Source organism: Taudactylus pleione, unplaced genomic scaffold, assembly GCF_031769625.1.
Source record: "Taudactylus pleione unplaced genomic scaffold, aTauple2 ptg000161l, whole genome shotgun sequence".
NCBI classification, from domain to species: Eukaryota; Metazoa; Chordata; class Amphibia; order Anura; family Myobatrachidae; genus Taudactylus; species Taudactylus pleione.
The window spans coordinates 4766868-4794005 of NW_028284563.1; the positions used below are offsets into that span (position 1 = coordinate 4766868).

Here is a 27138-nt window from a genome sequence, read left to right on the forward strand (position 1 = left end):
TTTTGTTTAAAACACATATAGTAGAGTCGATCTCTCCAAACATTAGTTCGTTATAGGGAGAATTACACAAACGAGCCGTAACCTGTCACAAATTTTAACTTATGTTTTCATTGCAGACTTCAAAATCAGAAGCGATGTCTGGTTTTGGGCTACAACACATTGATACACACAGCATAGCATCCCATTAAATAACTCTGTATGAGTGTGTAGAAATGTATATTGGTTATTGTTCCTGATTAAATAAGCAGTATACGTGCATTGTAGATGCTCAGCGTAATCCTGGTGTCGCTTGCAAATATGCAGTTATTAATATTTCCTGCTGGGTTTTTATTATTTATTTTTTGTTTATTGAAGTGGAGGAACTCCTTTATATAATAGTGGTCTAGTCTTCATACTAGCACCCTGCACCTGTCACAACCCGTGCAGTTCCTCTTTCCTGACTGGGGCGTCGCTCTCTGCTCTGGTGCTTCTAGCACACCCAGCTGATGCAACAAACTGCTGATATACAGACCACAGTGTGCTAGAAGCACCAGAGCAAAGAGCAACACCCCAAGCAGGAAAGAGGAACTGCACGGGTTGTGACAGGGGCAGGGTGCTAGAATGAAGACTCGTGGTCTGTTGCATTATATTATCGATATGAAAGTAACAGGCTCTCGTTAAGACTGTAGTATTTATTGTTGCTCTCATTTATATTACACAATGCTGGTTACTAAGGCGAGCATGACATAAACAGATGATATTTTCTGGTATATACCAAGTATGTTCAGAATAGTCTGGCCAGTCTTACTTTGAAGAGACATACTAAGTTAAATAAGCTTAAATATTTTATATATGGTATAACTTACACATATTCTGACAAAGTACTTTTTCCCTTTCAGCCTGAGTTGCCATGTACATTTATTAACCGCCTATTGTTCTTGAGTTATAAAGCTGTGCGCCTCCTTTTATGCAATACATGTATTAGGCATTTTGGAGGATGATGTGTCAAGCAATGTATAAAGTTAAGAAGGGTGCCCATAGCAACCAATCAGCTTCTACCTATCATTTTATAGAATTTACTTGTTAATGCAACCTCAAAGCTGATTGGTTGCTTGTCCAGTCTTTACACAGCTTGATACATCTCTCCTGATGGTAAACTAGCTGATGCGGAGGACAGATGTTCCCGTGGCACTGATCATGTTACCACGAAGCATACTGTAAGCTGGCAGCTTGATGTGTTCACGGATATAGCTCTGGAGCACACGGATCATGCCTCTGGCAGTACATGGGTATTTTGTCATTAACATAGCTGCCCAGAACATGGCTAACTTCACGCTGGCGTGTAATAAGGGGGAGGGTTAGGGTTCCGCAGGCATCCCGGCCACCGGAATCCCAGCGATAAGTGCATACTTGCCTTCCCTCCTGATTTGGTCGGGAGCCTTGGGTGCCTCTCCCAACCTCCCGGGAAGGCAAGCAATCCTCCCGGCTGCCGCCCACCCCTCATAACCCCCCCGCATTTACCTTAGAAACTCCCGCAGCAGGGGGGGTGGTGACGCGATTTGCATCATTTTAGCTCCGCCCCCTGCTTCACAATGCCTGTAATATCGGCATTGTGTAGCAGGGGCAGGGCCAAAATGACACGATCGTGTGGCCACGCCCCCTGCTCCGACCACAAATACATGTCGTTTGGCCGGACCTGCCTCCTCACGATGGCCATGCCCCCTGTCATGCCTCCCGGAAGGGGCAGCCAGAAAGTCGGCAAGCCTGGGTAAGTGCTGAGGTTATGAGGAGGGTTAGGTTTACGCACTAAGGGGGGAGGGTTAGGTTTAGGGTGCAGGAAGGGGGAGGGTTAGGCATCGGGGAGGGATGGTTATGTTTAGGGTGCAGGAAGGGGGAGGGTTAGGTGTAGGCACTAGGGGGGAAGGTTAGGGTTAGGCTCTGGGGAGGGAGGGTTAGTGTAGGAAGAGGGGGATGGTTAGCATACCGACCGACATAGTGTTGGTTTTCTAATCCTGACGGGATGCTGGCGTCTGGATCCTGACCGCCTGGATCCCAAACACCGGCATCTTGTACCCATCCTGTAATAAGGTGTATGTAGAGTAGAGCAGCACACAAATGTAACATATTGACATACAGTATATTATGTCTGTACAGGTGATGTGACGTAATGTTCTTATTAATTGACAGACATCACAGTTGCACTCGCTGACTGCGGAGGAAAGGACACAAGCTGTGCAAGAGCTCCAGGCTTTGGGGTGGACGGAGATGACTGCAAGAGACGCTATTTACAAAGAGTTCGTGTTCAAGACCTTCAACCAGGTGACTGTTACATATAGCAGTCAGGCATTTGGCAGATGTGATAATGTGGGAGGCAAGCTGGGCAGAGAGTTTGACAGTGTCATCAAGGGCGGTAGCCTAGAAGGAAGGTCCTTTTATTAATGGTGTTGGAAATGCTTGTGTACACACGAGCGGAATGCCTTATCACTACAGACAGCCCAGTTGCTTAACCAGTAGGATGGTTTATTGAAATGTATGTGATGTTCAGTCGTACTTCCTGTGATACACTGGTCATAATGGGCTTGAGCGGGGTATGATACAGCTCACTGGCCGGTGACTGTATACAGTATACGGGTAGCGGTGCAGGATGCTGGAACAGTGGTTAATGCAGTATAATATGCCAGGGTCTTTCAGAGCTAAGCGCTTTGTCACTCTCTCACAGTAAATACAAGATGGCCCCTGCTCAGTAGTGATCTCGGCGGCCATCTTGGAACAGGTCATAAGCCTCCCTGGAGGGACAGGAAAACTGGAGTCTGCACACTCCTCTTTCAACAAATCGTACATTAGAGGAGTGAGGACAGATGTTAAAGGTTGAGTACAGATTTGGTGGTTTGACATCTATGACCAGCTATGAGAGGGTGGCATTGAGGGGGGGAGTGAAGGATACATGGTTAAAGGATCACAACTTAACGGCAAGCTTAGGTCTTTCTTAGGTGTCTTGTGACTGTTCCCACACAACATTTTGGGAATTTGCAATAAGATGCCTCATTTACAGTTGGCAGGAAACACTGCTTTAGCCTGCAAATATGCACGAGGATGAAAGATTAACTTTCACCTAAATTGTAACCTGATAAAAAAGACAGCGTCAATGTCAGTTAACAAAACCTATAATGGGCGTGGACGTAGGGCCAGTCCATTTGGGTGCCAGTGACCACACATGCAGGAGGCTTGGATCATAAATAAGGGTTTGTACTATCTAAGTAGAGTTGTTTATGTGCATTACCTCTAGATACAACACACACATCTGCTGTATTCGCTTTACGGGATACTGTTGCGTCAAGAGAACAGAAGGAGGAGGGGAGAGGTGTCCAAGGGGAAAATAAACATAATTCACATTGCATAGGTGATACAGAGCACAGTATGATGGCAGAAAAAAAAAATAAAGCAATGTAGCAAAAGTTGCAGGAGGGCACCTAACAATAAACTAAAGTCACTTGGTGTTGGATACCCTCTTAACAAGCTCAGTAATGCCCTGGCGTTACTACCTACTCAGTAGAAAGCGCACAATATACAGAGCTGAGGCATATATAAAACTGAACCTGTCATCAATATATAAAAAATAAATTGCTTCTTTAAAATGTCAAAAAGAGAATTTATCTTTTCTTCTGTGTTAAAAACAGAAAAGTGTAATTTCCTCTTCTATCCTCTCCTGAAATCCCAGCGGGAAGGGCCATCTTTCTTTTCTGCTATGTGAGACTGTAGCACGTTCATACCGGAGCCGCAGACAGATAAAACAAAATGACTAAAACATAAACCATTACGAAATAAGTCAAATAATCATATGTACTTATATTTTAAAGTCCTGCAAATTAATAATTTTTTTTTTTTTTTTTAAGAGACTCCATCTATCCCATCCTGAATAGCATAATAGCAGAATATTTCACCATTATACACCATCTTTCCTGGTGTTGGCAATCCAGAACCATATTGTTTTTTTTTGGCTTTAGCAAAAGATGATGGGAGTAACTACTGCCAATCCTTGGTACAAAGTACTGAACAACTGTTATCAGCCAGTAAAACTATATTAAGTATGTTACCATTTTATTAGGGTGCAAAGTAAATGAGAAATATAACATACAGTGGTACTTGTGTACTTTACGGACTCATTGCCGAGAGAAGCCAATGAATGTTTTAAATGGTACTTGTGTACATTACATACACAAGTACCAAAAGTTGTCCCCACCTAAAGAAGAAAGTTGTCCGCTCGCCACGCTTCGGGCTCGCTACAAGGTTATATTCCCCCCCAGTGGCGTAACTAGGGTATTTGGAGCCCAGGGCAAATTTAAAAATGGAGCCCCAGCCCCCCCCCCCCCGTATGCGCGTGTCGAAGGTGTGGTCACAAGGGGCGGGGTCACTCAACAATGGGGCGTGTCAACAGGACACACATACCCCTTTCTCGTCACTCTTAACATTCCTTTCCATATGCACCTTAACCCCTGTAGTGCTCCTTTATACAGTCCGCCCTATGCAGTGCCCCCAGTAGTGTCCCTTGTACAGTGCCCCCAGTAGTGGTCCCTCTTATGCAGGCCCCCAGTTGTGCCCCTTATACAGTGCCTCCAGTAGTAATCCCCTTTATGCAGTGGTCCCCACTATCCAGTGCCCCTTGTAGTGGTCCTCCCTATTTAGTGCCCCCAGTGCAGTGTCCCTTGTGCCTCCAGTAGTAAGCCCCTTATGCAGTGCCCCTTATATAGTGCCTCCAGCAGCAGTCCCCCCATGCAGTGCCCCCAGTTGTGCTTCCCCTATGCAGTGCACTTTATAAAGTGCCCCCAGTAGTAGTCCACCCCCCCATGCAGTGCCTTTTATATAGTGCCCCCAGTAGTAGTTCCCCCCCATGCAGTCCCCTTTTATATAGTGCTCCCAGTAGTAGTCCCCCCCTATGCAGTGCCCTTTATATAGGTCCCCCCCAGTGGTGCCCCCAGTAGTAGTCCCCCCGATTAGTGCCCCCAGTAGAGGTTCCCCCTAGTGGTGCCCCCAATTACTGCCCCCAGTAGTAGTCCCCCTGATTAGTGCCCCCAGCAGAGGTCCCCCCAATTAGAGGTTCCCCCCAGTGGTGCCCCCAGTAGTAGTCCCCCCGATTAGTGCCCCCAGTAGAGGTTCCCCCTAGTGGTGCCCCCAATTACTGCCCCTAGTAGTAGTCCCCCCCGATTAGTTCCCCCAATTAGAGGTTCCCCCCCAGTGCTGCCCCCAGTAGTAGCCCCCCCCCCGATTACTGCCCTCCGCAGTAGTCCCCCCAATTACTGCCCCCAGTAGAGGTGCCCCCCTTCCCCAAATACATAGCAAAAAAATAAAATAAAAATTAAACTTACTTGCATCCACGCTCCTGCTCCGGCTCCCGCCACCGCGAAATCCGCACGTCAGACCTCCCGGACTGGCACGCTCTGCATTATGGGAGATATGTCATGACGTCTCTCCCATTACCCACTGCAGGAGCCGGCAGGGAGCCGGCTCTTGCAGTGGGCGCTGCGGCTGCAGCAGCCAAGGAGAGTCTATCTGACTCTCATTGGCTGCTGTTTAACACACACATCTCCGCCAGCACTGGCGGAGATGTGTGTGCAGCAGCAGCAGACAATGAGAGTCTGTCTGACTCTCATTGGCTGCTGATTAACACACACGTCGCCGCCGCGCGGTGGTGATGTGTGTGTTAGCACAGCCTGAGCCCGCCTCCCACCCTCCTCCTGGCGCTATTGGGTAAGCGCTCAGGGGGAGGGAAGGGGCTCGGCAGTGCAGCACAGGACCGGCGCTGGGAAGCCTAGCGTCGGTCCTGTGTAAATGTGTAGAGCTGACCGCACTCACTGCGGTCGGCACTACACTGGCTAACTAGGACGGGCCTTTACCGTGGCCACCGGCGCCCTGGACACGTGCCCCGCTCGCCCTGCCCTAGTTACGCTATGCCCACTTGGATGGTAGGGAATGACGCTGAACACTGGCTGCTGACGTCAGGGTCCTCTCCGTGAAGGGGATTTAGACTTTACCATGATTGATAATATTAATGAGTCTAGGACACAAGTACCCATACAGTATTTATTTGGTTCTTATTAGTAGTTTTTTAATCTTATAATTTAACACAAGTGAAGGAAAGGTCTGATCACTGAGAATATTGCATACCATATACTGGTTCCTCCATATCGCACATCTTTACTGTTCACATAGGTTTAGATTTATTTAGGCAATCTTCCACACTTTATCCCCCTTCAATGCAACTGTATTGCACGTTACTTTGAGTGCACCTGTTCCCTACAAATGACGTGAAGGCAGCCATTTTGTGAGCAGAACCATGAAACTGCAGCCAAGTAAAACCAATGAATTCATAACATTATGCCAGGAGCTGGTTCTGCGAGTGCGAGGTCACTGGTTCCTAGTGAATTGATTGGTTGTATTATTATGAGGTTTGGCTCAGCCCACAAAATGGCTTCCTCCACTTCCTCTTGGTGACAGGTGCAGTTTTAGCTTTTCTGTGGAACAATTTCTACTCTTTCCTGTCATTTTGCTTTTGTATTCTTTTCTTTTATCTTTTATACACCCAAAATGGGCAGATTAGAAGTACCTATAAGTTCAAGTTCTCAGTCATCAAATCCTGTGTTTACACCAGGCTTGCCTACCCTCCCGATTTGGCCGGGAGCCTCCCGATTTTCGGGTGCCGCTCCCGGCCCCCCGGAAAGGCAGGCAAGCCTCCCGGAAGCCTCCGACCCTCCCATCCTCCCCCCTGAAAAGACTAGAAACCCCCGCAGCGGGGGAGCCGGTGATGCGAGTCGCGCTGAATCGCATCATCGCGGCCCCGCCCCCTGTTTCACTCTGCCGAAAATAACGGCATTGTGAAGAGGGGCGGAGCCACGATGACGCGGTCGTGCGGCTCCGCCCCCGGCTCCACCCCCAATGTACCACCAACTGGCTGGCTCGCCCCCGGCTTCGCCCTCAATGACCGCCCCCGCCCCCCTGCTGATGGCCGACAATCAGCTCCCTCCCGGAAGGCTGGAGCTGATTGTCAGCAAGTATGGTTTACACACCAGCTTGTGGGGCCTATTGATCAACACTAAAATAACGTTTTCAAGGACATTTTCTTTAATTACCGTTATCTTAGTATTCGTGAAGACACTTAATACAGGAGATATCACTGATATCTCCTGGTTAAGTCCGCCTGCGTTAATTTCCACACTCCCCATACATTAGTACATTAGTATGGGGATGTAGAAATTAGGCTATTCATCAAATTCCGACAATTATATATTTTCGGAATTTGATGGTTTTACTATCTGCCACTCTCAGGTGGCATATAGCGGGTTATACTTACCTGCTGTCAGCTGGGCAGGTCCTCCTCTGCTCCCTCCGGTGCTCCCTGGTCCCTCCTTCGGTGGCTGCTCTGACTGTGTTCTCCCGGCCGAACACAGTAAAGTTTTTTTTCCCCTCTACACTTTACTGTGTTCTGTCGGTAGAACACTGGGCCTGATTCAGAGCCGAACGCTCTGACCAGAGCGCTCGCTTTGAATCAGGGCCCTCCTCCATGAAAATGGAGCGTCCTCCTGGACGCTCGCATAGCTGTGGGTTACCACCCACAGCATATGCGAGCGTCCATGATGATGGTCGCGATGGTCTTGACCATCACGACCATCGGGCTTGCGATGGAGACCCTGCGGTAGGGTCTCGCTGCCGCAAGCCCTGGAGTGATTTTGGCTCTATCAGAGCCAAAATCACTCCCACTGACATCACTAGTGATGTCAGTGGGGCCGGCTTCAGATGGTAGGCGTTCCCATGGGAACGCCTCCGTCTGGCAGGCACGCCCACCAAAGGGGGCGTGCTGTCAATCAACATCGACAGCACGCCCCCTTTGGTGCGGACCCCGAGCGACACCGGGTCTCGCGCATGCGCACGACGGAGCTCCCTCTGTCGTGCGCATGCTCAGTGGGGGAACATCGACCCGCTTGCGAGCGTCCAGCGCTCGCGAGCGGGTCTGAATGACCCCCACTGTCAGAGCAGCAGCCGGAGCCGGAGGTGGCTGCAGTGGCCAGGTAAGTGAGGGACAAGGAGGTGAGCAGAAGGGTTGGGAAGGGGATACAGAATTACCGCAGCTGTAATCAGTGCTGCGCATGCGCTGCATTTGTGAATGTAACGGCACCTGCATAGCACTGATTACAGCATGCGGTAAGGTAGAGTAGATAGGGAAAAGTATCTATTTCATGAAAAGCTGTCATCGCAAAAATGACAGCTATTCGGAATAGATAGTTATGGGGAGGAGGAATGATGAATTCCTCCTGTAACTAGGTAGAACTCCATGTGAGTGCTAAACCTAATTACCTCCATCGAATTTTTAGTAATGATGAATAGGCCCGTGTCCCTAAAATTATGCTTAAAAACCAGAGTGTGGGCCATACGTGCCTATTCCGGGAGGCTACTGAAAATAGGGTGGCAATCTCAGCCACCCAGAAAAGTGGACTAGTCTCCCGGGGGCTGGGGCCAACCTGCTGTGCCCTCCCGTTTCGCATTGAATCGTGTCATCGTGGCTCCACTCCACAATGCCGGTAATCTCTGCATTGCACTGCGAGGGGCAGGAATACAATGACTCGATTGTGTCGTCAGCCCCCGGACCTTGTGCCACCAAAAAAAGTACCAAGAAATGATTACACAGCAGCACACCAGCAGCGTCTCTGATCCGCAGCTTGCATACAAAGACGCACCATCGGTGACCTCACCGTACATCTGTGCCAGCCTATAGCTGTCGGAAGTAAGCCGCCCAATGTTACTGTGTACAGAGGCGGTGACAGAGACACGCCCACAAAACTGTCGGGAGATGCCTGGGTTCATCTAACCATCCCCCATTACCTCTCATGAACGTTCACTGACTGTCACTCACTCTGCATCTAGATTCACACCGCGACAGCCACCGGTAATCAGAGCCGGCGCATACGCAGTACAAAAATAAAAATCTCTGAACACCGCAAACATCGGCATTTCGTTCACCTCTGAATCAGACCCTGTGTTTATACTCCTGATTTATATGCGACACCGCGCCATGTGTCCGTAACTCCTGCAGCTGGTTCCGCTTTCAGATGCCGCATCCCTTACGATAACGTGCATTATGATAAATAAAATGTAGTGATCATACAGTAGGGGCTCCTCATTCGGGCTCCACATGCGATTCCAATTAGATTACTGCTTTCAATTCATTTCTGACTTGTCAGTGATAACACGCATGGAAAATTGCGCTGTTTTGTAAATGCTTGCCAGACTCTCAGAAGCCATGCACAGTATATCAGCAGATGTGAATCATTCGGGAAGATCGGGGCCTTGAGATCATGGGACATTCAGAGGCATTTGTGTAAAAACACTTTCAGATGTAGGGTAGAACCTTTTGATAGTTGGATGAGATTAATGAATTCTGGAATGATTGCATTAGGGCAGAGGGGGCTTGTAGATAAAGATGAATGCATTTCATTGACTCCAATGCTCTCTTGACATGAAATCATGTCTTAGGGGTTTGAGTGTTCATTTAAGGGTTTAATGCGCTCTCTTAAAACTGATCACCATAATATAAGTGAATGGAGCTGTACTTACACCCTTTCTGACAAGCGTTGGATTCACGTTCGTTTTTTAATGTTGTCTGTAGCGCACGTTAGCGTAAAAACACAATGGGGTTCTACTAGAATTCTCCTAAAGTTCATATGACCTGATTTTGAGATGTACGCTATTCCGATGTTTACGTTGCGAGCGATTATCATCCGTCTCTGCGCATGCGTCAAGGTACATTACTGTAATTGCTCGTATCGACTTTTCATTTGCAAAGGGGCCGTTTGGGTGAGGTAACTGGGAGTGACGGCAAAAAAACACAGACACGTCCCTGCCCTTTTCGGGGGTCGTGTCGTAGCCTGCGTCTGTGATCCAGTGTGCAGATTATAAAAAGGGTTCTGAAGGCTCAGTTCAGACAGCCATTCTGCACGACCACAAGGCAGCTGCCCGATCATTGAATGATCTGCTATGGCGGCTGCGTATTTTGCATTTGCATGACGGAGGGAGCTCCGTCGTGCGCATGCGTGAGACCCGCATAGCGACAGCCAAGCTGTCGCTATGTGTCTCGCACCAAAGGGGGCGTGCTGTCGATGGTGAGTGACAGCACTCCCCCTTTGGTGGGCGTGCCGGGGGCGTTGCTTCCCATGGGAACTCCTACCGTCTAGGTCCGGCCCCACTGACATCACTAGTGATGTCAGTGGGAGTGCTTTTGGCTCTGATAGAGCCAAAAGCACTCCTGGGCTTGCAGCAGCGAGACCCTACCGCAGGGTCTCGTCGCAAGCCCGATGGTCATGACCATCGCGACCATCTTTTTGGACGCTCACCCACAGCTATGCGAGCGGCCAGGAGGCCGCTCCATTTTTAGGTAGGAGGGCCCTGATTCAGAGCGAGCGCTCTGGTCAGAGCGTCTGGCTCTGAATCGGGCCCTCAGTTGCTTGGATTTGCGATGGCTCTGGTAGGTGTCTCCATACTTATCCCGGTATCTGCTTTTTGACTATTTTCGCACAGCCACTGCATACGAGGTCATAGGTGTGATTGCATTATTGTACATGAATCAGGCCCGTACTTCACTATGATGAAGAAAAACTGTGAGATATTTTAAAAGTATACGAACTTTATGTACGCTTCCAACTAAATTTGTTTTCTACTAATTTACACTACAGAATTTCATTATGATGCAGTCCTGTTAGAGAACTACAAGACTGACTGACCGGCCGATTTTATAGCAGGTTCTTAGTACACACTTTTGCTCTCGGTCTTGCTACATTGGCCTATATGACCCTAAAATAATTTAGTGTATGGGGTGCACACGCCAATATGGCACTGGCCACACCCACACATCTCTGGTAACAGATCCTCCCCTTTTCTGTATAGGCTCTTATAGATATTCAGCCCCCAACCCATGTGGCTCCTAATCCAGCCATACCCATAGCAGCCAATCAGATTCTAGTTAGCACTTATCAAGTACATTCCATCAAATTATAGCTAGAAGCTGATTGGTTGCTATAGGTACCTTCATCTCCTTCCCTTTTTAGAATGTTTGATACATCTCCCACTAGTTTTGTGGTGATATTTTGAGGTTGTCTTCTCTTAGTTCAGACTTCAACATGGCTGCCTCTACTCTGTACAAAAGACCCCCCCCCCCTTCCCCCTCCCAGAACTTTGGCGTTTCTATAACTGAAGTATTAGGTTTCATTTATAAAGCTATTAGTTATGGTTTTTCAGATCATAATTTTAGAGAACCAGTTTACTATGACCATTTTTTATTATGATTTTTTTTTTTTTTTTTTTATTAATATGAAATATTCTTACTATATGTACGATGCTCGAGATGTGTTAGGAGTTTACACTTTCCAAAGCAGTGGTAAATCTATAAAATGAACCAACCACTGGTCTGCTTGCCAAGGAAAAGAACCATTCTGAATCACTGCATTATTAAACTACTTTTTCAAAGACGTCGTTGCTTCAGGCTTATTATAGCAGCGCAAAGCTTTTTATACACGGTGGCCTTGAAGAGATTTAATAAATATATACATTAAAACTCTCTGAAGTGAGAGCTTGTAGTGCAAAATGTTGAGTATCTGCATCTTCCTTTTTTTTACATTAAATAAATCTAGTGCTTACCTCACCACTAAATACACTAATATGATGCTCTGATGCATCCCAGCAATAGGGTCCAATGTTACTGGTAGCACTCTCACGTTTCTATAGAGCTGTTTTATTTTTTGGTTCTGCGTTGTGCTTAAACACTGACCATACGGGTGTCCAGCACATGGCACATACATTGTATAAAAACAATATATGTAAAACTAAATACATATAAATAGTGTATCTCACTTTAGTATTTGGTATCGCCCCCATTACATGTCACCTCTTCCAGGCATTGCCTATTTTGTCCAGAGTAACCTATACAGTGCACCCAAGATGGCCGCCTCGTCTGGTACCTTCATGAGTAGGATGAGTAATCCTTGGAATTTATGACCCAAAATGGCTGCCTCCGCTCTGTATTACTGCTCATAGTTTCCTGTATTTTTTTGGCAAATCTAACCCTCTGTTTTGTGTCCACGTTTTATTTTTTATTTTCTGTATAGCTAAACCTCTGTATTATGTTTGTTTTCTGTAAAGCACCCCGGCGTAGATTTACTAAAGCTTCTGACGAGTGGTGTTGTTACCCATAGCTGTCTATCATTTGCTAGGATGCAATGGAGAAATAACTATTATCTGATTGGTTGCTATAGGCAACACCACCACTTTTTAAGAAGCTTCATAAATCTACCCCCTTGAGTGCTTCTGGAAAGAGGTAATTAAATAGTTGACATGAATACTGTCGTCTGTCCAAATGTCGACTGCAGACTGCCAATGCGGTAGTAATGTTATTTAAAGTATTTCAACTCATATTTGCCGACAATCAGCTCCAGCCTTCCGGGAGGGAGCTGATTGTCTGCTAACAGCGGGGGCTGGCCATTGACGGCACATTGGGGGCGGAGCGGGCCATTGATGTCATATTGGGGGTGGAGCCACGAAATAGCGCCATTGTGGCCACGCCCCCTCTTCACAATGCCGTTATTTTCGGCATTGTGAAGCAGGGGGCGGGGCCACAATGACGCGATTCAGCGCAAATCGCTTCACTGGCCCCCCTGCTGCGTGGGTTTCTATTTTTTTCTGGGGGGAGGTCGGGAGGGTCGCAGGCTTCAGGGAGGCTTGCCTGCCTTTCCGGGGGGGCCGGGAGCAGCACAGGAAAATTGTGAGGCTTCGGTCAAATTGGGAGGGTAGGCAAGCCTGTTTCAACTGTGACAGCATTACTACTTTTAAACATGATCATGTTAAATATTTATGCCAACATTGTTAAAATTCTTCCTATAAAATGAATAACACATCAGCATTCTCCCTTTGGTTACACTATTGACACTTTTGTCGACCAAGCATACCTAACCCATAGAAATATATTATTAGCACATGCATTTAACAGAGAGTCTCATGGTGTGGCCGCAATGAGCCTTGCAGACAGAGCACACTTATCTAAAGCTGGGTACACTCTTGTGGTGTCAAACTCGGGCCATCCAGTTGCAATGGAACTGCAGATCCCAGCATGCCCGGCCACGTCTTATCCAATGCTTATCCAATCCAACCACAGACCTACCAGTCGGTCAGACATTGGTAGAGTGTATCTGCTCACACAACCTCTGGTTGTCTGTCTGGTTTTGTCAAAAGCTTTTTAAACCTGCTGAAAAATCAGGCGACCAGATCGCCGACCAACAGACCAATTTAGAAGCGTGTATGTACGCTCCTGACACTGATTGGTCCAACTCTTCCCCCAATTCATCCCTGTGAGTGGAAGCTAGTCTGCCAGAGATTGGAAGAGTGTGTACGGTGACACAATGCTTTCAGCACAAGCAGATTGGAGATCTGCAGAAAAATTAGGACAGCACACGCTGTGCGCTGGGCTGCTGTGAGGGGGCGGCTTCGGATCCAGGCTCCTCAGGAAGCCCAGGCCCGGGTGATTTGTACCCGCTCCCCCCCCCCCTTGGCGCCCCTGATTACAATTTGTATTTGATATACAAAGTAACCCCTTAGATAGAATGATGTGACCATAAATACACACACCCCTGCGAGATGTGTGTATTTATTCACTAATTGTAAGTTTAATATGATGTTGACAAAAACAATCCAATAAACAAAATTTATCATTTTTTAATTTATTTTATTTTTGACCTTTTTTACATTTCTTTTTTTTAGTTTAGCTCATATGAATATGTCAGGACAAACATAGACAACATGGGAATAGGTAATGGTGGGAGAACCGTGAAAGGGGGGTGGGGGAGAAAATAAATGTTCCATGTCAAAAAAATAATAAAGTTAGATAAAAATGTTCCTAGAAGAAGAGTCCTAGTGATCCGCTTGTTATAAAATTGCCAGAGTGGATGATCGACAATGTGTCAAATAAATGTTGATATATTAAAAAGTTTTCAAAGTTGCCAGCCAGGTAAGTTCCTATCCAATTAGGCACACTTTAATATTATGTTTAAAAGTTGATGTCTTTAAGAGAACAGGATTCATATTAACTATTGTCTTGAGACATCAACAAGATTTTTTTTTTCTATATATATATTTATTTTTTTAAATTTAGACAAAAGTTAATTAATTGTTAAGTAGGCACTCATAGTGTAGCAGTATATTATTAATCTTTCCTACTTACATTCTTTAGTTGCAAGTCTTGCATATCTGTATTTATCTGGTACTAATGAGTGTATGTATGCGTGTGTGTATGTATGTTTGTATATATGTGTGTGTGTGTGTGTGTATATATATATATATATATATATATATATATATATATATATATATATATATATATAGTGTAATATCTAATGTCTGATAGTGATGTAATTTGCAGGCTTGGGAGAAATGATATTCCCAGCCAGCTGCGACCCATATATTAGAAGTAACACCTGTGGCTGATATTGTAGCCGTCCACCATAAATTTACATGGTAAGGAGGATTATACCTGTCACGACTTTTCAAAAAAAAGTCTATGTTTAATTTGCTTTGCAGTTTTGGGAACGTCGTTCGGTTCCTCGCTCAGTGAGTACCTAGTTGAAAGTTAACAAAAAAAACAAAACCCAAACTCTTTATTCTCCTTTACGATACTCAGAATGGACATAAACCTATCAGTGGCTCACACAAGTGAGGGGGTACAACATTGTTTAACACTTTCAGATTTCTCTCTCTTTATGAGCGAATTGCCGATTCTATCTCATTTTCTACAAATCTTTTATGACAGAGCAGCCCTGTGTGTAAAATGACTACACACATAACTAAATCATATTGCAGCCTTATTGTTAAACCTCTGTGCAACATTTGCTCAGTAAACATAAATTGAAGAATTGTATGCACAGCAGTTCAACAATAGTCACAAGTTTTTTTTGTTTAATCTTACATGACTTATGTTTGACTGATGAACAAAGAGGACCAATAGCGTGTTATGAAACATTTACATGGTGATACACACATCAGAGGCAGCCATTTTGTGGTAGTACAGGAAGTGGAGGGAAAAGGGGATGTGAGTATTATCACAGTACCATTATAAATTGTGATATTAACATGTTTCAGTGACATGGAGACTTCGCAGGGTCTCAGGACCTAGACATTTTTATTTATTACATTTTTGTCTGTGAAAAGGGAAGGAAATGCTAGGCTAATCTGCCATCTTTATGGTGATTGGCTGGGGCTCACAAGGGCCCTCATAGGATTTGATTCGAGCATTATGTGATCAACTAACATTCTAAATGTGTATTTCGTATATATGTATTAGTGCAGAAGGTTTCTTCAGTTTTCATTGAATTCAGGTAAAATAAGTGACATCACATGTTCTAGGTTGTGTACCTTTACTTACCTCCTGTACAGTAGATAAGTGACACCCTCAATTTCTTTCATCTAAAAAAAAAAAATGAAAGTTAATGGGGTAATGTCCACAAATTTTGCAGACTAATTGATTTTTTTTTTCTTAAATAGTAGTACTGAGCTATGCCTAGATTATTTATTTTTCCCCTTACATCTTCCTGGGATATTGCAGTGTGTTCTGTCCCCTGCAGGCTGAGCTCCCAGCATCCTGTGGAGGGCGCTGCTGCAGGTCACTATAGGTAGGTAACAGAAGTCCATGTGTACAGTGTAAATTGTTGATTGTTGAGAGCTATGTGCGCCAGAGGTTGTGTAGCAGGGATGTAGTTATGAGACTGGCGGCCGCCATGTCGCTGGGTCTAAATCCCGACGCTGAAAGTCCGACACAGGATTTAAGATAGGCGTTGAAATACCGCCGCCTATCTTAATCCCGATGCCGGAACACAGAAGTTCGCCAGCCCGCGCCCTTAGTGTTAGCCGTGGGGGAGGGGGGGAGGGTTAGGTTTAGATAGCATAGAGGGGTAAATATTAGGTTTTGGGGAGGGGGTATGGGTTAGGCGCCCCTAGGGGGGGGGAGGTTAGGGTTAGGCACCACTGGGGGAGTGTTAGGGTTAGGCACTAAAGGGGGAGGTTCGGTTTAGGTACGAAGGGGGGAGACTTAGGTTTAGGCACTAACGGGGAGGGTTAGCGTGCAGGGTGGATAGAGTTTGGGTTAGGCTACAAGAAGGGAGGGCTAGGGGCAGAAGGGGGGAGGGTAGGTATACTTTCCCGACCCCTGTTGGGATACCAACCTTCGGGATGCCGCTGTTGGTATTTTGGCAGGAGGCATCCTGACAGCCAGCATTACATACCCATTCCGTGTAGCAGACTGAGGCCCCGAGTTTTATCACCAAAACGAGTGATAAATGTCGCTGTGTATGATAAATGGTGCTCCAGCCAATCAGCTCCCAGCTGTCATTTTTCTAACAGGTGACAGTTGGGAGCTGATTGGCTGGAGCACCATTTATCATACACAGTGACATTTATCACTCGTTTTGGTGATAAAACTCATTAGTAAATGAGGCCCTGATTGTGTATGCATACCTCCCAACATTTATAGACATATGTTTTTAAGGGCAGAATTTATTTATAAATGGTCCCCAATGTGTTTTGTGTCTACTCTATGCACTGTGATGATATCTCCTTCCTTCTCCACCCTCTGCCGTCACATGACCTGCTGAGAGCTGTGACCCTGTGGCAGCCATGTTTGCTTGCCTTTCAGAAAGTTATTGAAAATGAGATTAATGGGCAAAGGATGGCTAAGAAAAAATTATTACCAAGGGCCTATTTGAATGGTAGTTAAGTGAAAAAAGACCCACCCCTTCCCCCCTGGATCACTTCTCTCCTGTCCACATCCAGCAGGGAGAGTGCAGAGACAGCCCAGCACACAGCAGCGATTGTTGGTCTGGGGAAAGAGCAGAGACTGGCAACAGCTTCCCCAGACCAGCAATCGCTGCTGTGTGCTGGGTTGTCTCTCCGGATGTGCTGCTATACCAAGCGGTAGATCCCCCTCCCCCTGGATCCGCCACTTCTCCCTCTGAAAATGTGCATGGGTCCGGTCCTCCCGATATGAAGAGTTGACAGGAGATTTGTTGTATGTGACCCGCGGGTAGCTGAGCAGAGGTCAAGTTGATAGGGAGCTGTCAGTAGGGGGCCAGCGCTTGCCACAGACAGACATTTAGTATGATTATATCATAGATGAGCTAAACTGTAAATTACATGGTTACTAGAAATAATCTTGCACTTCTGTGACCTCCTGTATAAAAACATATGGCCTGCACTCTTTACATTTATATGGGTGGGGAACTCCCCTGGGACTTCTAATATCCCTATCATTACATGTACAACTTTAACGGTTTGTTAACTAGGACATGACACAATATTTTGTGCTGGACACAGAACTCTATGAAGCATATGATTAACCTGTAGTGGCATTAATTTGATGCAGACAGTAATAAAGAACGTGGCTAAACCTGAAGACAAACAGGATTATAAAAATGTTGGCGTCATGAGAATGCTTGTATGTTAGCTATGTGCAGGTCAAACAGTTCTTTATGCATTGCAGTCCAACATTGTAATTACATGTCAAGAAACATAAAACTGGATTGGGTTAAATCCTAAATCTGAGGAATATTTTACTGGTGCGGTGTCTCATATGACCCTTTATACAGGCTGCTCTTTTACTATAGTCCTTATTTACACCCCAGAGGGCTTTGATCGGCTTAATCGCTATACACTGTAACGTCACCGTCCTAACATCTTTTATATGTAACAGAGCCTATTATAGAAATGTGGTTAATTATGACAATGGCCAACGGAAATTGTAGATTACCTTTATTTGATAAATATGCCCTAAAACATATGTCCTTCTCTTATTTTCTTGCACATTTGTATTTGTACGTATTAGAAGGAACAGGCCTAGTGCTATCCATGTTGATCTAGTACAGTTTTATTTGTTAAGCATATGGACAGCGCCATCTCGTAACCAAATTGTCTGTCAGTAAACGGTTGAATAAATCCTATACATTATCAGGTAACAACTCTCGGACAAAGGGGCGTATTTATCAATCATTTTTTTTCATATCATTATGTAGAAACTGCAGTTTCTGCATAATTTTATGAATTGTTGCTATGTACTATGTTATATCCTGATTAAACCTTGGTACAATCCTACCTATAGTTTCTAAATCCTGCCTATACCTTCTAGAATTGTCGCAATTTAGCGTAATGAGTCGCACAGTAAATGAATGCCTTCAGACTTTGAATGTGTTTCCAAAGCACAAAAAGTTATTATTCAACATAAAAACAGATGGTTACACGCTGTGATCTAAAGACAATTAGCGCAAATAAATCATACAGACCCAAGGTACAGTTGTTATATACGCACGCGCTCTGGCCCAGATACCGGCATCAGCATTAGAAACCTCTGTCAACAGCAAGAAGACTCAAGACTGGGGTCAGAGAGCGCACATATATACTCTTACAGGGATAGGTAATACAATAGATAAGTTTGGCATGATTCCATTGGTTCTTCTTAAAGGTGTCTTGGTTACAGGATCGTTTATTGGACAATTTCAAATAGACACAACGGCCTCCAACAGCCCTTTGTATCCTTTTTCCCCCTGCATGCAAATCTAAGCTGCTAACATTACAGAGTACATTTTTTATGTTTTAACTCTCTATAGTTCATAGTTTGCAGACGCAGGTTACGATCTTCTCACCGATGGTACCGGAAATCTGTGGAGACACAGTGGATCAGTACAACACCAGACACTGTCTGCTTACCATGTACTAAACCTTAGATATCAAAGTACAACACCAGACACGATCTGCTTACCATGTACTAAACCTTAGATATCAAATAACCTTTATTACACAACATTAATAATCACTGAATAAACCTTGAATATTACACTTTAATACTAGGGAACCTTTCATGTAATTTGTGTATGTGTAAGTGTAAGAGAATATTGCATAAAGTTGTTATTATGTGTGGTGCGTTTATTTGTAGAGTGAAACAGCGCAACTGTGCGTAATGTGCGGTGTTTATGCATGTGAGGCTATGTCTGTGTGTGTTTTATGCATGTAAGTGTGTGCGTGTGTGTGTGTGTGTATATATATATATATATATATATATATATTCCATCCCTTGCTAACATATGTTTAAATCTATAATGCAAGGTGTTACAAACAGCTAGGTTCACTTCATGCAGGGTGGGGACCCCCAGCTGATTGTCGTTGCCACTGCGTCTGGTAAACAAAACCTCTGACCATTGTTAGCTCAGACAAATTAATTTGTGCATATCAATGTCTGGGTTATATTTTAATTGCCACAGCCATACTTGTCTATATACAGGGCTTCCCAATTTATATGTAAAACACTCACAGTATCCTGGTGTATTGTTTTTTTTTATTACCTTTCTCAGACATGTATACAGAAGCTGTTTCTTGTTACTAACTAAACCCTGCAAGAATATTGTGTTTGTCAGTGTGAGAGTGTTGTATATTATTCACTAGTGTTGTGCAAATATGTGGATACGTGCACACACTGGGTGCGTGCGCACGCAATGTTACATCGTGGATTGTACCAACATAAATCGGGCAGCGGACGACCAAATAGTCCGATAACATTGAATTGCGGTCGCATGCAATCATTCGACTTCGACACTCCACCCTTTGATAGCCAATCAACATGCTATCATACTCTGATTTTAAAATCAATTTAGGCTTACATTATGACATATCATTTTAGTGTTATATTATGGAATGGCAAAAGGTGGTTCTTAATCCATCAATAATGTGTCTCTGGGAAAGATGTGGGAATGCACCAATCCTATAAAGGAAGTCTTGAGGGGGAATAGGGACTTACATTATTTGGGATGTTTTAAAATAACATTTTAACAATACATTTTATGCATGTCTAAATATAATACATTATACGATGGTATTTCCTAGTTCAGGGTTGTAATGCAGTTCTACATTTACCTCAGTATTCATATTGTCACTACTGACCACCATCATAATTTCGTTCTTCCGGTTTACCTTATCTTTACATTTTCCACACTTCAACACAGTAGGAACACACCTGACACATATGCCATTTACTATGATGACAACCAGTATGAAGATCAGGAGTTTACCTATGCTTGCGATCATTTCCTGGACCCACTCTCCTAAACCTGAGAACCATTTCAGTGGGTTCAACTCAACCATGAAACCCATTCCTCTATCTTCACCTCTACTTCAGCCACTGAAGCATTATGGTTCTTTCGAAACTCCCATTTTAGCCGCAGAATTTCATCCATCTTGTGGTCTATTACCTCCTTAGGGTCGCTGGTATCGTTTGTAATATAAGTGCAACACTTTACTCCAAATTGGGTGGCCAAAGTTACGCAATACCTTCCAGTGACAGCTGTTAAATAATTTAACACTAGTCTGTGTTGCACTAGTTCTTTTTTGTACGCTTGCAACTCCCTACCTGTATACCTGAATGTGTCATCATACATCTCTGTGATTTTATCTATTAATTTAGCAAGATCTTGGATATATCTAAAATTTAGTGTACCCCAAGCGATCCTGGTGGGGTCCAATGCTACTAAAACTTGAAAGCCAGTTGTCTCACTAATTAACTGAGTGGCTTTATGCACATCACCAGGTATCATATTTCTTTTGTCTCTGTGTTCATACTGTGTGTGAAGATATGGTGATGGCGTGTTTTTATGAATACCAAGCATTTCAACATGTGTGAGTGTCATAACCTCTGGGACTACTCTTCCTAGATAACACAAACCTTCGGAACTCGGAGAGAGCCACCTATACTCTTTCCTTCCACATATAAAATATACATCATCGGGGAGAACATAGGGAATAGTATGCATCATGATCATCAAACACATTTCCCTCACAAATGATCCTATCTCAGGATCTCCCATCTGGCAAATACATGTTTCTGGTTGTATAATCTTAGCACAGTACCCTTCTGGTATTCTACCAACCATTTCTTTGGTGTTACTCAGTGTATATTTATACTGGAAGTGTCTTCCACCTGACCTAATTTTGCATAACAGTTCATAATTCATAGGCTCATAGTCAGCTCTTAGTGAGAAAGTCATCGTCTGATTATTCCCAGTCACCTCCCAACTTCCTGGTTCATTGGAGTTGGTTATGTTTAAATATAAAAGTGATTTGTCTACTTGATACTGGTGGAGCTTAAAATGGGGTGGTTTGGTATTAAGAAATTTTCCGTCCAGTGTCTTCCCTTTTTGCAATTCTAGGATTTCAGAGATATTTAACGGGAAGGGCATTAATCCTACATTATGCTGTCCTTGTGGCACGTGAGAGCATAACCAACAGTCAGTTTGGTTCAAATGCCCACCATGGTGTGATAACCCTCTAGATTGGTCAAACAATCCCCTGATTGGCATAGCACTCCTCCTTTCGACTCTACTCCATCAATTCTGCCATCGGCTCCCATCTCCTCTATCGGTCCCCCATCACAGAAACCAGAAATCCCAGAACAAACCAGGATGATGGAAACTCTGGCAGAGAATATAAAAATGAACACAGCAGACCAGTCCATTGCCGCAGCAAGGACCTGCAAATTTCTTTAGCTCAGGTATCTCACTACAACCTTTTAATCCTCCCGGAACAAGCTCGCGATCGATAGGTCCACGTTATCAGCCTCGCCTCCGCCTTGTTTCTCCACCGGTTGGTTGACCTTTTTGCAGTGAGTGGTATGGACCCAGGTATCTCTCTCGGCCACCTTCAAAGATGTGGTACTCATCAGCAACACCTGATACGGACCCTCCCAACGATCAGTCAAACAACCTGAATGCAAGAAATTTCTGATCATAACATATTCTCCAGGTTCAACATCATGACACTTTGTTTGAGGCATATTATGGGACAACAATTTCAGTTTCTGCTGTTGATGTTTTAACTGTTTACTCATTGATATAAGATACTTTACAGTTACCTTGTTACCTTTCAAATCTTCCTGCAGGCTTATAATCAAATGAGGTTGTCTACCAAACAGTATTTCAAAGGGGGACAGATTTAGAGGGGGTCTAGGAGTGGTCCTTATGCTATGTAGGACCAACAGTAATGCTTCTGGCCATCCTAGTCCAGTCTCTGCCATGATTTTACTTAGTTTGTTTTTAATAGTTCCGTTCATCCTCTCCACCTTGGCACTGGCTTGCGGTCGGTAGGGGGTGTGAAGTTGACTATTAATAATATCAGCTTACACATATTTTGAAAAACATCACCTGTTAAATGATAATTTTAGGGATACCATAATCTCTCGATAATTTTAGGGATACCATATCTACACACAAACTCCTAAACAATTATTTTGGCAGTGAATGCAGCTGTATTAGTGGCAGCTGGGTATGCCTCAACCCAATTGGAAAACATGTCAGTGCACACTAATACATACTTGAGATTCCTGCAGGGTGGTAATTGGATGAAATCAATTTGTATTACCTGGAAAGGTCCGTCAGTTGAAGGAATGTGAGATGGTTCGGTAGGGATCGTTTTCCCAATGTTTTTCCTCAAGCAGGTCAGACAGGACATTGCTCTCTTTTCCGCTTGAGAAGAGAAACCCGGTGCGCACCAGTATGCTCTCACCAATTTGCAGACACCTTGTTTTCCAAGATGAGTCAGACCATGCGCTGCCTCAGTCAGGATGGGGTAGTATGCCTTGGGAGCCACTGGCTTACCTTGTCCGTCCCTCCAGAGTCCAGAGGACTCTTGCTCACATCCTTTGGACCTCCAGACTGACTTTTCCTGGGTAGAACACAAATTTTGCATCTCAATTAATTTCAGCATATCAATTGTTTGGAAAGTCATGATTTGTTCATTTGGTACATTAATTTTTAACCCTGCAGCCCATTTTGCAGCTTTGTCTGCCCTGTTGTTGCCCAGTGACACCGGATCATCTTCACATGTATGGGCTTTACATTTAATTACTGCCACTGCCTTTGGCAATTGGATTGCTGTTAATAGTCCTTTTATATGTTTGGAATGTGCTATTGGTGTGCCTGCTGCTGTCATAAATTTTCTCAGATGTCATAAGGCACCGAAATCGTGTACTACTCCGAAGGCGTACCTAGAGTCAGTATAGATATTAGCAGATTTACCTTTCGCTAATTCACACGCTCTCTTTAGTGCCACCAGTTCCGCCACTTGTGCAGAGTGTGGTGGTCCTAAAGGTTCTGCTTCTATGATGTCTTCGTCATTTACAACAGCATAACCTGTACATAATTTTCCAGTGTCAGTCTGTCTATGACAACTCCAATCTGTGTAAAATGTCACATCTACATTTTCTAAAGGTGTATCCCGTATGTCAGGTCTTGCAGTAAAGGTCTGATTCAGATATTCCATAAAATCATGTGCATCAATATACCTGCAGAACTCACCTGCTGCCAATGGCTCACCTCTCCCCACCCTTTGTGCATCATGTTGCACATATGGTAAATACGTAGCTGGATTTAACGTACTGCACCTTTTTGATGGTGATGTTTGCAGTTGCTATTAAGGCTAGTTCCCATTTTGTGAACCTAGCTGAGGAGACATGTCTGGTTTGGGCAGAGTTTAGCAAAGCAGATACAGCATGGGGAGTATAGACAATCATATCATGGCCTAGTACTACATCCTCACTCTTCCTGACCAATAGAGCAGTTGCTGCTACACTTCTTAAACACGTTGGGAGTGATCTTTCCACAGTGTCCAACTGTGCACTATAGTATGCTACGGGCCTACTGGCATCACCATGTTTTTGTGTGAGGATGCCTGCTGCACACCCATCAGCTTCCGTACAATACAAATCAAAAGGTTATTCATAATCAGGTATTCGCAATGCATGTGCTTTTGTCAGACTCTCCTTAAGATTAAGGAAATCCTGCTCTGATTCCTCTGTATGTATGATACGATTGAGCTTTGAGGAAGAGACTAATTCCTGTAATGGCAAGGCCAAAATAGAAAAACCTGGGATCCACATTCTGCAGTATCTACACATTCCCAAGAAGGTACGAATTTGCTGTTGGTTCTGCGGCAGTGTCATGTTCTGTATGGCCTGGATTCTGTCATTTGTGAGTTGTCGTAACCCCTGAGTTAGGCAGTGTCCCAAATATTTAACCCTGGACTGGCATGGCTGTAGTTTGTCCTTGGCAACCTTATGTCCTGAGTGCGAGAGATGAAGCAACAAAAGTTTAGTATCATTTAAACATGACATAAACGAATCAGAACATAACAATAAATCATCCACATATTGTATTAGAACAGATCCATTGGCAGGTTGCAAAGATTGTAAACAGTCGTGTAAGGCCTGGGAAAAGATACTGGGGCTGTCTATGAAACCTTGGGGCAATCGTGTCCATGTGCATTGTACACCCCTGTATGTGAAAGCGAATAGGTACTGACAGTCAGGATGAAGAGGCACAGAGAAGAAAGCAGAACAGAGGTCAATGACAGTGAAATGGGTTGCATTTGGTGGGATCTGCATGATAATGACAGCTGGATTTGGCACTACGGGAAATTGTCTCTCTACCACCTTATTAACCCCTCTAAGGTCTTGTACCAGCCTATAACCCCTCCCACCACTCTTCTTTACAGGAAAGATGGTACTGTTGGCTACACTAGCTGTACGAACTAAAATTCCCTGCTGTAACAATCGCTCAATTATAGGATAAACCCCTAATTCTACCTCCTGTTTTAATGGGTACTGGGGAATTTTTGGAGCTTGCCTACCGCTTTTTAAATTTACTATTACGGGACTTATGTTTGCCATTAATCCATTGTCCTGTCCATCCTTGGTCCAAAGTGAATCTGGAATTTGGGACAACATTTGATCTACCTGAGATGGGTTCTCACTTAAACTGGTAGAGTGATACATTATCCTTTGGGGAGTGTCCAGCATATCCCTCACCTCGTGCGCAACTCTCTCTGGGATATCTAAAAATACACCATCAGGGGTACAATATATGACACATCCCATCTTACATAACATAACATAAATCCCTTCCCAGTAGCTTAGTAGGAGCCGCTGCTGCCAGGAGAAAAGAATGTCTGGTATGCAATGGCCCGATAGTGACCTCTGTGGATTTTGTTAAAGGGTAATGTTGCACTTTACCTGTTACACCCATTGCTGGTACTGTCTCAGTTACCTGTAAATTAACGGGAGATTTTATCACTGACCTGGTCGCCCCTGTGTCTACAAGAAAAGGATATTTAATACCAGCTACATCAACCATCATTACCGGTTCTTTCCTAGTACTTCCCGTTAACCTGACTATCTGTAGACTACAGGTATGACCTGACCCCAGCGTTGACTCCCACTGTCCAATAAAGCATTAACGGCCACAATTGGAGCTGGTGCCTGTTGGACATTTGCTGCTCTCTGTGTATATCCCTTATGGGGATATCCAGGTACTCCCTGGTTCAGGGGTCCTACCCTCTTCGCTGTAAAGTTCCTACTTACATGTCCTGGCTGGTTGCAATTAAAGCACTTCCGTGAGTGGGGTGGATGAAAGGATTGTTGTGTGGGTTGAGCAGGAGGGAAATGTGGTGGGTATGGGTAAGGATATTGAGGGAGATATGGGGGTTGTGGATAGTATGGGAGTTGTGGTTGTGTGTGATAAGTGGGGTAGGGCTGTGTTTGTGGTGGTGTAGGATTAGTGAGGACGTGGAGCTGTTCAGGTGCAGGTGTGTCTGCTGGCTGTGATGTTACTGTCATTACTTCTAGAGCTTGAATACTAACAGCCATTAGTTTCTCGCTCTGGATCTCTCTCTTTTTAGAGATGTTCTTGTCATGTTCAATTGCGGATTCTATGAGGGTGTCTACAGTGAATCCCCTCCAGCCAGGCTGTGAGGTCTGAACCCGGGTCTTTAGGTTCTCTTTAAGACCATCCATGAGTACAGTGACAATCATTCCCCTGTGGTGAGTGCTATCTTTAATATCTTCTAACCCAGTGTACTGGGTGATAGCCTGCAGAGCCCGGTTACAATAATCTTCTGCAGATTCACTCTTTCTGTTTTTATGGTGAAAATTTTGCTCCAGTTAACTACTACTGGAAAATATACAACCAACTGAGTTACAATGCGGGAAATGTTACCTTGGTTAATTTCGTCTGTTAAGGGAACATCTCCATCTAATACACAATACGTGATAAATTTTGTCATGTTGGTATTGCGTGGAAGACAAGCCCTTAACACCACTCACCGATCTTTGTTGGTTGGCTCGTGAGAACTACCCAAATTTTTCAAAAATCTTTGAAATTTGGCTAATTCCTTTTTGGGATCCGGGAAATCATTCATTATGGAATTTAGCTCCGCTCTTGTCCAAGGACAATGCATTGCTACTTCCCTTGTGGGCACTACACTGTTTGCATCCGCTTTCCCATTCGGAATAGTTATTGTCTGAATGGGATACAGACCGGCCGCACTGCTACTTTTGACCTTATTACCTGGCTGGGGGTTTAATCTGTTACTGCTATGTATAGGGTTAACAACTTCCTCTACAGGTGCAGTAGATGTTAACACTTCCTGTACTATCACTGATGGAGATGGCAGCACCACTTGTGATTGTCGTGGTGGAGCATCTAACATGTGTACAGCATGGGAAATGGCAGACATAACAATAGGCTCATCATCCACGTCATAAACATTTGCCTTATGGTTACTTAAGAGAGGGTACAAATTACTTGTTAAAATTTTATGGGTTTTTTTTTTTCAACAACTGTACCTGCACCCCCGTCAGAATAGGGCGGCGGTGGTGTGCGTGAACCACTGGCAATACCTTCCACAATGCTACCTTGCTACACGTGCACGCCATCTCGCAGCTTGCATGCATTGCAATTTAGCGCTGTGGGTGTACTTTCCGGTAACGTGTTCACAACGCTAGTTTGCGTCGCTTGCACACCTTTAAGCCACACATCTCCCTCATGCTGCCATAATTTTAAACATTCGTTATATTTTACCTTTTTCACTCGGGAACGCACCAGACTGATGTGATCTCGGACATTGTTCAATACATCCTTATCAAAGCTACCAATACTGGGAAACGGTCTAGCACTCTTCATCGTCATCTTAAACCATACATCACAGTACCTAATTGCATAAGCACCGTACTTAGTATGCATAATACGGCATGCCGACCCAAGCGGCACCTCC

At 44.5% G+C, this 27138-nt stretch overlaps 1 protein-coding gene across 3 annotated transcripts in view; it reads left to right on the top strand.

Moving 5' to 3' along the window:
• The window catches only part of PCBD2 (pterin-4 alpha-carbinolamine dehydratase 2), a 119598-nt gene that overhangs the window by 4943 nt on the left and 87517 nt on the right, over nt 1-27138 (top strand). For all 3 annotated transcript variants that reach the window (XM_088475078.1, XM_088475077.1, XM_088475079.1), the window contains exon 2: nt 2167-2298. In XM_088475078.1, the coding sequence (XP_088331204.1) occupies nt 2167-2298 (132 nt within the window). The remainder of the gene's footprint in view (nt 1-2166; nt 2299-27138) is intronic.